Below are 12,709 nucleotides of genomic sequence, written 5' to 3'. Positions count from 1 at the left end.
GCAGCAGATGTGGAGCCTGGGAGAGACAGAGACAATGAAATCAAGCTGTTGTCTGTAGCACATATGTTGTTTGATATGTTTGTTAAAAAAAATCCAAACGTTATTTAATTTTAGTTTTAATGAGTGAAACCAGGAAACAGCACCTGTAAAGTCTCCTCGATACAATAAGTCCTCCTCCACGCCGGCAGGCGGCGCTGTGCCGCAGCGCCGTGAGGGGACATGACCTCTACATGTGAGCACTTCCTGTTCACGTCAGACGAGCTTGTCGAGCCGAGAACACAGAAGACATCTCCACGCCGTAACAAATGACCATGCCGGGTTTCCTGAGGACCGCCGCCAGCCGAGCTGCTCCCGTCCTGCGGGGACACACCGTCACCCAGCGGGCTAACCTGTACACCCGCCCGGCCAAGGAGAAGGTCGGCCCCGTGGTGAGTGAAGCTCCGCCAGCTAACAGGGAGCTAGCAGGCTAACAGCCGGATCCGTCCTTGGCGGAGAGGTCAGAGCCTGAGGCGGGACTTCATCTCCTCGGTCCCGGACAGCGGAGGCTGCTAACACTTCATTCAGCTACAGAAGCCGGTCCAAAGAAAGATCAATATATTTAATGTGTGTTTAATGTCTACAAATACTCTGAATGTTAAAAGATACATGGAATAAACTAATGAAGCTTTAATGTGATCAGTGTCAGACAGCAGCTCCATGTTCATGTCATTCACACCTGTCATTCACACCTGTCAGAGGTGAAAATCTGAGTGATCAAGGGGGCGTGTCTCATGTCACATTGATGATGCTGATTGGCTGTCAGCTGACCCTCTGTCTCTCTGCCTGTCCAGGAAACAGTCATTGGAATGGGGATGTTCTGCCTGGCCATCCTGGGCCCGTCCGGGTGGGTCCTGGCCCACCTGGAGGACTACAAGAAGAAGGAGTAAAGTGGACATTTTAGCAGTGTCACACCTGGTGTCTCCAGGGACATCCTGTCTCCTGGGACATCCTGGGACCATCATGTTCCTCTACCTCTGTCAGATCCACTCATCAGCTCTGAAACTGTTACACAATTAAATATTAACTCAACCTGCTGCTGATTGTCTTTATTTTCTGTCTTTGAGTAAAGCTTTTACTTTAGAACATAATGTTATTTTTAATATTAAATACTGAATTACTGCTAAATTATTTCACACTTAAAGCTCCTGATGAAATTAATTTATAAACAACACTGATGAAGAACGAAGAGCAACACCACTGCCTGTAACACCACCGTAACAACACCACATTAACAACACCACCTTAACACTACTGCCCTGTAACGCCACCGTAACACCACCTTAAAACACCCGCACGTAAGACCAGCTTAGCATCACCGCCCATAACACCAATTAACATCACCCCACCGTAACACCACAGTAACCCGTAACGCCACCGTAACACCACCTTAAAACACCCGCCCATAAGACCAGCTTAACATCACCCCACCGTAACACCACAGTAACACCACCGTAACAACACCACCATAACACCACCATAACACTACCGCCCTGTAACGCCACCGTAACACCACCTTAAAACACCCGCCCGTAAGACCAGCTTAACATCACCCCACCGTAACACCATAGTAACACCACCGTAACCCGTAACACCACCGCAACACCACCGTAACCCGTAACACCACCGTAACACCACCGTAACCCGTAACACCACCGTAACAACACCGTAACAATACCGTAACCCGTAACAACACCACCTCCCATAACACCACATTAACAACACCACCTTAACACTACCGCCCTGTAACGCCACCGTAACACCACCTTAAAACACCCGCCCGTAAGGCCAGCTTAACATCACCCCACCATAACACCACAGTAACACCACCATAACCCGCAACACCACCATAACCCGTAACACCACCGTAACACCACCGTAACACCCCTGGATGTGTGCTGCTCCGCGTATGAAAACAGACTTCTTCTCTTCAGTTTTATCAAACAGAAGAACCTTAAAGAATCTCAGTTAACCAGCCGAATTGTAAACATGTCACTAAATCCTTGTTACAATAAACTCAGAGGATTGAAATGAACAGTCCTTCGCTATCCTGACCAGCAGGGGGCGGTAGTACACTGAAGAAGTCAGCTGACCGGAGGATGATCATGTGACCAAACAGACGTCTCTGTCACAACATACTGATCCGACAGACTGATCCGTGTTTCAGCAGGTACGTCCCATCATTGGTCCACCAGAAGTGTTCCACCTGGTTCCACCTGATGGTTTTAAGTTCAAGACAAGTTCTAGATGAAGCTGCTCCTCAGCGGCTGTTGTGTGTGATTCTGGTTTTGTGTTATATGATTCTGGTTCTGTGTTATTCTGGTTCCGTGTTGTGTGATTCTGGTTCTGTGTCGTGTGTGATCCGTCTCTCGGAGGTGGAGCTATGAGGCTGGTGATCCTGGACGACTACGACCTGGCCAGTGAGTGGGCCGCCAAGTACATCCGGAACCGACTGGTCCAGTTCCAGCCGAGTGCCGACAGGTACTTCACTCTGGGTCTGCCCACAGGTGAGCTGGGATGGTGGCGGTCGGTAAACACATGTGTGACCTGTGAACTCTGTGTGACCTGTGACCTCTGTGTGACCTCTGTATGACCTGTGCTTCAGGGAACACTCCGTTCGGCTGCTACCAGAAGTTGATCCAGTTCTACCGGAGCGGCGACATCTCCTTCAGATATGTGAAGACCTTCAACATGGACGAATACGTCGGTGAGTTCTGCTGTTTATAGTCTGATGCAGCGTCACTGCCCAACCTGCTTACAGAGTTGCCATGGCGACCTGACCCCAGATCAGAGGCGGAGCACGGGTGGACAACCTCCCAGTGTTCAGTGGCTCCTCTGATGCTCGTTACATGTTCCATTGTTTCCATTGGTTCTCATGCCCCCCAGGTCTTCCTCGGGCCCACCCGGAGAGTTATCACTCCTACATGTGGAACAACTTCTTCAAGCACATCGACATCGATCCCGCCAACGCTCACATCCTGGATGGGAACGCCAGCGACCTGGAGGCTGAGTGTCGCGCCTACGAGCAAAAGATCTGTGTGGCTGGAGGGATCGAGTTGTTCATGGGAGGTCAGTGTTTCTCTGCAGACGTCAGGGAGCGCTCCATCTTCATCACGGAGTCTTCCTCGTCTCCTCTCCGCAGGTATCGGCCCCGATGGCCACATCGCCTTCAATGAGCCGGGCTCCAGCCTCGCCTCCAGGACCCGAGTCAAAACCCTGGCCAAGGACACCATCATGGCAAACGCTCGTTTTTTCGGTAACGACCTTTCCAAGGTTCCCACCATGGCGCTGACGGTCGGCGTGGGAACAGTCATGGATGCCAAGGAGGTCAGACTGGAGGCCTGCAGTGACATCATCACGTGTTACCTCGTTAAGATGTTACATAAGTGTTCTGTTTATAAGATGTGAACCGGTCCTCCTTTCAGGTGATGATTCTGATCACCGGAGCTCACAAAGCCTTTGCTCTCTACAAAGCCATCGAGGACGGAGTCAACCACATGTGGACGGTGTCGGCCTTCCAGCAGCACCCCCGCACCATCTTCATCTGCGACGAGGACGCCACGCTGGAGCTGCGGGTCAAAACCGTCAAGTACTTCCAAGGTACCAAAGAACACGGGTCGTTAGTGTAACCAGAGAACACGGGTCGTTAGTATAACCAGAGAACACGGGTCATTAGTACAACCAGAGAACACGGGTCGTTAGTATAACCAGAGAACACGGGTCATTAGTATAACCAGAGAACACGGGTCGTTAGTATAACCAGAGAACACGGGTCATTAGTACAACCAGAGAACACGGGTCGTTAGTGTAACCAGAGAACACGGGTCGTTAGTATAACCAGAGAACACGGGTCGTTAGTACAACCAGAGAACACGGGTCGTTAGTATAACCAGTCTGCAGCATGATCCAGTCTACAGCAACAGGAAGTGATGTCAGTGATGATGATGTTCTGATTGGATCTAACCTCTTCATCTTCTTTGCAGGTTTGATGCATGTTCACAACAAGCTGGTGGATCCGGTGCTCAGCATGAAGCGGTGAACCAGGACATAATCGACTGGAGGATCCACTCTACGGATCCAACGCAACCGGACTTTACGGAACCAACGACTGTACGGAACCAACGGGACCGGACTGTAAGGATCCAACGGGACCGGACTATTTGGATCCGGTCCTGTCCTCCATCTGAGGACGGATGAGACATGTCTGTCCTCAGCGGTACATTTTGTTCCTCCACAGACAACCTGGGAATTTCAGACTTACAGATCGGTGATGTTAATGTGGAATCGGTGTGAAACTTTTCAAAAACAACGTGGGACTCCGTAGTTTTCTCTGGACTCCTTCCTAACCGGACCAGTGATGATATGTTTAGCCATACGTCTTCACTTCACCGCTGGTTGTCGAGGTGATGTCCCGCTAACAACGTGGGCTTCATTGATAATTGGAATACTTTCTGGGGAAACCTGGTCTGATCCGGAGAGACGGCATCTATCCTACTTTAGATGGTGCAGCTCTTCTTTCTAGAAACATGGCCGTGTCTCTTAACAGCCCTAAAACCTGACATCCAGGGTTGAGGCCAGGACGCAGAGCTGCAGTCTTACAGCTCCTCTGCAGCTTCTTTAGAGCTGTCACTCACCCAAAACCTTTAACATCCTATAGAGGTTGTGTCTGTACCCAGACCACCTATATTTAAAAAACTCAAGGAAAGATCTATCAATAAAAATGTAATAAAAATGGATCCTACCAAATTAATGGATCAAAAAAAAAAAATCTGACAATTAAAAGCGGACTATTAAATATGAGATCTCTCTGGTCTAAATCTCTGTTAGTAAATGACTTGATAACTGATCATCAGATTGATTTACTCTGTCTCACAGAGACCTGGCTGCAACAGGAAGAATATGTTAGTATGAATGAAGCAACTCCTCCCAGTCATATTAATTATCATATTCCTAGAGATTCAGGAGGAGGAGGAGAAGGAGGAAGAAGAGGAGGAGGAGGAGGAGGAGGAGTGGCAGCAATCTTCCACTCAAGTTTATCAATTAATCCAAAGCCTAAACTTAGTTCTAAATCATTTGAGAGTCTGACTCTTAGTCTCTCACCCAAACTGGAAAGCAGAGAAACGGATTGTATTGTTGTTGTTTATCTCCCACCTGGTCCTTATTCAGAGTTTCTAACTGAATTCTGACTTTTGATCAGATTTAGTGCTGAGTTCAGATAAAGTGATGATAGTGGGAGACTTTAACATTCATGTTGACGTGGACAACGACAGCCTCAGTTCTACTTTCAGCTCATTATTAGATTCTATAGGCTTTTATCAGAATGTAAATAAACCCCGTCACCGTGGTAACCACACCCTCCATCTGGTTCTGTCGTATGGGATGGAAACTGAAAATGTAATAGTATTTCCTCCAAACCCTGTTTTGTCGGACCACTTCTTCTTAACATCTGAAGTTACAATAATGGACTACACAGCATGTGGGAATAAATCCCACTACAGTAGATGTCTGTCAGATGATGCCGTGGCCAAGTTTAAGGAAGCAGTTACATGTTTATCCTCTTCGATGCCGTGTGTTAAAGCAGTGGAAGACATCTACGTTGATCTTAGTCCCACACAAGTGGATCATCTGGTAGGAAACACTGCAGTATCTCTGCTACAATTCTAGATGATGTCGCCCCTCTGAAGAAGAGAGTCATGAACCAGAGGAAGTTGTCTCCATGGTACAACTCAGAACTACGCTCTGCTAGGCAGCGACTAGAAAGATGGAAAGGAAATGGAGTTCCACTAATTTAGAAGAATTTCACCTGCCTGGAAGGAGAGTCTAATATTATATAAGAAAGCTCTTGGTAAGGCCAGAACTTTATATTATTCATCATTAATAGAGGACAACAAGAACAACCCCAGGTTTCTTTTCATCACTGTAGCAGGCTGACAAAGAGTTCCAGTTCTGTTGAGCCCTCTATTCCTTCAGCTCTCAGCAGTAATGACTTCATTAACTTCTTTACTAATAAAATTCTTACTATCAGGGAGAGAATCGGGCCGACCCTTCCTGACACCATCACTGATGTGATGCTAAGCAACAGCAGCCCTGAAAGCAACTGTAGGACCAGATGTAAACTTGGAACATTTCTCTCCTGTTGAGCTCTCTGAGTTAACTAGAATTATTTCTTCATCTGGATCCTCTAGCTGTCTGTTAGATCTCATCCCAACTCAACTTTTTAAGGAAGTCTTCCCTTTAATTAATACTTCCATATTAGATCAGATCAACCTATCTATTGTAACCAACTATGTACCGCAGGCTTTTAAAGTGGCTGTAATTAAACCTTTACTTAAAAAGCCGACTCTTGATCAGCTGTTTTAGGAAACTACAGACCAATTTCCAACCTGATGTCTATTTCTAAAATCCTTGAAAAAGTTGTTGCAAATCAACTTTGTGATCATTTACAAAGGAATGATCTGTTTGAAGATTTTCAGGCTTTAGAGTTCATCATAGCACAGAAACAGCTCTGGTGAAAGTTACTAACGACCTTTTATTCGCCTCAGATAATGGACTCGTCTCTGTATTTGTTCTTCTGGACCTCAGTGCTGCTTTTGATACGATTGATCATACGATCTTATTACAGAGATTAGAAGACGTTACGAGGATTAAAGGAACTGCATTAGACTGGTTCAAATCCTACTTATCAGATAGATTCCAGTTTGTCCATGTCAACAATGAATCTTCCAGACAAACAAGAGTTAGTTATGGAGTTCCACAAGGCTCAGTGTTAGGCCCAATACTTTTTACTTTGTACATGCTTCCATTAGGAGATGTCATCAGGAAGCACTGCATCAACTACCATTGTTATGCAGATGACACTCAGCTATATCTTTCTATAAAACCAGATGAAACTAATCAGTTAGTAAAACTTGAAGCCTGTCTAAAAGACATAAAGGCCTGGATGACCAAAAACTTCCTGCTTCTAAATTCAGACAAAACAGATGTTCTTGTACTTGGTCCTAAACACCTCAGAAACTCTTTCTGTAATCACTTAGTTACTCTAGATGACGTTGTCTTGGCCTCCAGCAAAACTGTGAGGAACCTTGGAGTCATCTTTGATGAGGATTTGTCCTTTAGACACCGTATAAAGCAAATCTCCAGAACTGCCTTCTTTCATCTACGTAATATTAATAAAATCAGGAAAATCCTTCCTCAGCGTGACGCAGAAAAACTCATTCATGCGTTTGTTACTTCTAGACTAGATTATTGTAATTCCTTGTTGTTAGGATGTCCAAATTACTCATTAAAAACCTGCAGCTGATCCAAAATGCTGCAGCAAGAGTACTGATGGGATTTATCAAGAGAGATCATATTTCTCCAGTTTTAGCTTCTCTTTACTGGCTTCCTGTTAAATCAATAATAGAATTTAAAATTCTCTTGATGGCTTACAAAGCTCTACATGATCAGGCTCCATAATATTTTAGAGATCTTATAGAACCATATAATCCTAGCAGAGCACTTCTCTCAGTACGCTGGTCTACTTGTGGTTCCTAGAGTTTACAGAAGTAGAATAGGAGGCGGAGCTTCAGTTTTCAGGCTCCTCCCCTGTGGAACCAGCTCCCAGTTTGTGTTGGAGGGTCAGAAACCCTCTCTAGCTTTAAGATTAGACTCAAAACGTTCCTTCTTGATAAAGCCTATAGTTAGGGCTGGCTCAGGTAGACCTGAACCAACCCTTAGTTATGCTGTTATAGGCCGAGGCTGCTGGAGGACCTCGTTACATGCTGAGCTTCTTTTCTTTCCTCCTACTCTTTAACTGACTCATACCTCACCATCTTCTTCTCTCCCATAGTTTCTTCTTATTTTCTGTTGTCTCCATTCAGTTCCTTCGCTTGTGTAGTTTCTGTTCTTTCTTTTCCAGATGTCCCGTCATGGAGCTGCATGTCTCTGCTCTGCGCTTGTCGTCTCCACCAACAGTTCTTCTCTTGTGTCTCTATACTGTCCTTTTCTGTCTCTGCTCTCCTCTCACCCCAACCGGTCGAGGCAGATGCTCCGGTTCTGTTAACAGAAGCTCCGCCCACCTCTGATCCTGGTTCTGTTGGAGGTTTTTCTCCCTTAAAAAGGAGTTTTTTGCCTCCTAGCTTATGTGGGAATTGTTGAATTTCTGAATTGTTGAATTGTTGAATTGTTGAATTGATGAATTATTTAATTGTTGAATTGATGAATTGTTGAATTGTTGAATTGTTGAATTGTTGAATTGTTGAATTGATTAATTGTTTAATTGTTGAATTGTTGAATTGATGAATTGTTGAATTGTTGGTTTCTCTGTATAATGTTGTAAAGTTCTGCTGTAAGAACTTTAATGTGTTAAGTGCCATAAAATAACCTGTGTTGTGATTTGGCGCTATAGAAATAAAATTGAATTGAATTGAATTGAATTGAATTGAATTGAATTGAATTGAATTGAATTGAATTGAATTGAATTGAATTGAATTGAATTGAATTGAATTGAATTGAATTGAATTGAATTGAATTGATTTGATGGAGGTCACTGATCTGATAGGGTCTTCTGGATCAGAGATGCTTCTTTGATTTAAAGCTGCTGGTTCTGGTTCTCTCCTCAGTCTCGGTCAGATATGATTGTTTAACCAATAAGAACACAGATGGATGTAGATCACATGGTGACCTCTGACCTTAGTAACAGCACGCTCTCCAGTGTGATGATGAGGTTAAGGGTTAGTCAAGGTTAGTTAGGTTAGTCATGTTAGTTCGATTAGTGAGTGTTAGTGATTTTAGTCACCTTAGGTTAGTCAGGGTTAGTTATGGTTAGTCCGGTTAGGTTAGTCAGGGTTAGTGATTTTAGTCACGTTAGGTTAATCAGGGTTAGTTACATTAGTTACATTAAGTTAGTCAGGGTTAGTTGGGTTAGTCATGTTAGGTTAGTCAGGTCAGATTAGTCAAGTTAGGTTTGTCAGGGTTAGTTATGGTTAAGAGTATCTTTCGTCATTCTGCATGTGCTGGTGTAGATCCAGTGTGTCCACAGGGAGGCAGTGTCTGCTCAGCTCTGACAGGAACATGTGGTTGAACATCTGGATTGTATTTGTCCTTATTCTGACACACCAACAGTTTAAACAGTGACAATAGACATCACTGATCCCTGCAGGAAGTGTGTCACCATAGCAACAGGAAGCATCGTAGTGATGCTGTTGATAGTGTTACATCCTGGAGGTTTTCTCAGGAGGGAGGTCACGTTCATGAAGACATAATCTGAACCTACTAACGGGTTTCAGTGTTAGCCTAGCTTAGCGTGAAGACATGTTAGCCTAGCTTAGCATGAGACTGTAAACAGGTACATGAGGCTGAATGTGATCTGCATTCCTGCAGTAACTCTGAGTAATATTATAAGACAGTAAACTAACGACGCAGGTTCTTTCATTTAAATACAATTTCATGCTCTTATCCAGATGAAAAATACAGGTCCTCTGTTTAATTCTGTTTGTCTCAGAATAAATAGTGTTCAATGTCTTGAAACTACTGGTTTAGTGCTGAAGATATGAACATCTGACAGCTGATGAGTCTGAGAAGAAGGATGAGTTCAGCTGAGTGAACATGAACATCGGCTCACTGTGGGATCGATGAGTCAGCAAAGGTTCTACCAGCACGTCAGATACTGTCAGCATCCTCCTGTCTGAAGGCTGCTGCTCTGGGTATGAGTTTGTGTATGAATGTGTGTGTGCGTGTGTGTTAATGTGTGTGTGTGTGTGTGTGTGTGTGTGTGTGTGTGTGTGTGTGTGTGTGTGTGTGTGTGTGTGTGTGTGTGTGTGTGTGTGTGTGTGTGTGTGTGTGTGTGTGTGTGTGTGTGTGTGTGTGTGTGTGTGTGTGTGTGTGTGTGTGTGTGTGTGTGTGTGTGTGTGAATCAGAGATCACATCATGAAGAGTTCACATCAGAGTTTACATCTTGAGGAGCTCACATCATGAAGGGTTCACATCAGAGTTCACATCATAAGAAGTTCACATCATCAGGAGTTCACATCACGAAGAGTTCACATCAGAGTTCACATCACGAAGAGTTCACATCAGAGTTCACATCATGAAGAGTTTACATCGTTCCTGTTTCCACTTCCTGTTTAGACCAGCAGACTGCTGGATCATTCCTCTAACAGAACTTTTGAGAGGTCCATGAATCCCAGCTGATTGGTTCTCACCTGACATCACTCTGCGTATGATTAATCTCTTGTTCTATGATTCAGTGCAGCTCGCCTCTGACCTGCAGTAGGATGTTCATGGTCAACGTAGCTGTCTGTCTGCTGCCATGGAAACCGAGCTGCAGTGTTGAGACTGGACCTGACACAGGGGACCCTGACAGAGTCCACCAGGTTTACAGCAAGTGTATCAGTCCATCACCTCCCACCTGTCATCGTTATCAAACTGAGGGGGGCGGAGCTTCATCCTGACCTACAGCTGGACTACATCTGGATATGTTGGTCTATAAAGTTACATTTGTACAGGAGAGTCTCCTGACTCAGCAGATTGAACAGCACTTCCTGTTGTGATGTCAGAGCTCTAATCAGTTTCCATGATGGAAATCAATCAGTTCATGTCAGTGTATTCATGCAGTGTGACATCACACATCTTCTCGGGTGGAGACGAGAGAGACGTTACTACGTCTCAACAAAAATACAAAGTCAGCACTTTGATTTGGTTCCTGTTTTACATGACTTGAATTAAAAGATGTAAAACTTCAGTCAGAATTTTCATTTAACGTCCGTTAAAGTCTGTCCTCCTGACAGGTGACAGGATGAGAACGGAACGTCCTGCAAAGCTGAGTGTTCATCAGGAACCGTAAACCAGCGCCAGTACAAAGAGAACAGCTTCAGCTTTAGCTTCGATGTCAACGTCAGATCCATGGAGCATCATGGGAAGTCTCTTCTGTGTGCATGTGTTCACAGCAAAGACGAGTCCAGCCTCAGTCAGGACAATAAATGTCTCAGCTTCAGCACATCTCATGAGAGTGGACAGAACAAGAGACAGAAACCTCAGAGCTGCTCAAAATGTTCCTGGTCAGTAATCTGTGTCCTCCTGTCTGAATCTGAGTCTTTAGACTGAGTCTCAAGACAGATCCGTCCCCTCTGTCCCATGATTCACATTGACATGTCTCCTACAGGTTATTTCTGATGACAGCCTCAGCTTCCACACCAGGAGGAGAGACAGGACAGAGCTGCACATTGTGCTCCTTAAATAATGAACCGTATGCCATGTTGCATGAATAAATCATGCAGCAGCTGCCTGAGAGGCAGAGATCTGGGATTGATTCTCCAAGTGTGCAACTGCAGGAAGAAAGTTTAATTGATCACTTGAATCATAAATCAGCTGAAAGAGAACATTTCTGGAGCCACTGGTTTCTGATGAAGGTGTTCTGGGATGAAGGAGACGTCTTCATCAACCAGGATGGGAACAGGAACTGCTTTACTTCAGGGAACACAATCAATCACAGGTAATCAATCAATGTGTTCTCCACCTCGCTGAAGGGTTACATTAGTGTTAGAGGGCCAGCAGCATCCAGAACACCATATTTAACAGCAGTGACTGTGGAGTCTGGATCTGTAACATCAGAGATAACAGTAACATCACACATACTGGACCGGGTCGGTCTGAACTCATCTGTAGGATCCACTTTCTGTGCTGTAGACTACTGCATACATTCTGGGAATAACAAGACGTTTCTGTTCATTCTTCAGGAAAAAATCTGGGAGAATCTGGAAGAGCACTTCAACTCACATCTGTGATACATTATTTATATTTCACTTAAAGAAAGGTCCACTATGCTGATCCCCAGGGTCCTAACAGGTCAGAACAGAGAGGGACCACATAGATCAGAACAGATCTAAAACCTGCAGATGGATTCTAAGATGATCTTTATTATTTATTCACGTTGATAGATTCTAAATGTCTCCATGAGTGTGTTAGGAGCAGACTGAGTTTCAGACCTCATTTGCAGAGAAAGACATTTCAGATCTTTATCTAAAACCCTGTCATCAGCCTGGTTCTGTTCTGGTTCTGTTCAGAGAGCCTCCTCCACATCAACGCGTGCGTCAGAGGATGAAGAGACTCATAGTGTTTAGGAATATGCTGTCAATCATGTTCTGATGCTCAGCAACCTGTTGAAGAACCGCTCCTGAAGGTTGCCATGGAAATGATCATGTCTCCACTTGGGTTAAAATACCAGAAACATGTTCAGAAACAGGTTGAGAGAGTGTGAGGGGCCTCTTCCATCACAACATTTTCACAGGGATGATCACCTGACTTCAGGGAGGATCACCTCCTCTCATTCAGGCAGGTGTGAGGAGGAACACCTCAGGAGGTATGAGGAGCCACGTACACCTCTGACCTTCCAGACTTCAGTCAGTCATGTCTGACTCTGCTGAACGATTATTCAGAGTCTGCTTTTAATATTCAGACCAACTCAAAAATACAATCTCCATACATAGAAGAAATTCTGACTGCTGATTGGCTGCATGGTAAAAAATATCCTGTCAGGGAGGAAACCATCGTCTAACGGTCCCTCTGTCCTCTGTGTTGTCATCTATTCATAGTGGAGCTGATGTGAATTAATTAGGTAAAGGTGGATACATCTTCATTCAGGGGAAGATGTTTAAATAAATAATTGAAGTTTTTATTTTTCCAAAGGAAAATGAAT

The 12,709-nt window shown here is 44.6% G+C and overlaps 2 protein-coding genes across 2 annotated transcripts; both read left to right on the top strand.

Annotated features, from left to right (window-relative positions):
• The first annotated feature begins 229 nt into the window (after window positions 1–229).
• On the top strand, window positions 230–1,068 carry cox8a (cytochrome c oxidase subunit 8A). The gene is made up of 2 exons (XM_069723455.1): window positions 230–428; window positions 831–1,068. Exons 1-2 carry the CDS (start codon window positions 306–308, stop codon window positions 924–926), a joined length of 219 nt encoding a protein of 72 aa, XP_069579556.1. The 5' UTR covers window positions 230–305; the 3' UTR covers window positions 927–1,068.
• A 1,278-nt stretch (window positions 1,069–2,346) lies between these two features.
• Window positions 2,347–4,521, top strand: LOC138635812 (glucosamine-6-phosphate isomerase 2). Its single transcript, XM_069723483.1, has 6 exons — window positions 2,347–2,543; window positions 2,642–2,743; window positions 2,923–3,105; window positions 3,179–3,363; window positions 3,462–3,636; window positions 4,020–4,521. The coding sequence occupies exons 1-6, from the start codon at window positions 2,420–2,422 to the stop codon at window positions 4,073–4,075; spliced, it is 825 nt and encodes a 274-aa protein (XP_069579584.1). The 5' UTR covers window positions 2,347–2,419; the 3' UTR covers window positions 4,076–4,521.
• The last annotated feature ends 8,188 nt before the right edge of the window (window positions 4,522–12,709 follow it).

The sequence above is a fragment of the Brachyistius frenatus genome, unplaced genomic scaffold, assembly GCF_029030835.1.
Source record: "Brachyistius frenatus isolate BFR_SWC_R1_liver_20210118 unplaced genomic scaffold, ASM2903083v1 Contig_329, whole genome shotgun sequence".
Taxonomy (NCBI): Eukaryota; Metazoa; Chordata; class Actinopteri; family Embiotocidae; genus Brachyistius; species Brachyistius frenatus.
Note: the sequence above shows the minus strand (reverse complement) of the source record. Positions and strands in the feature narration are given on the sequence as shown.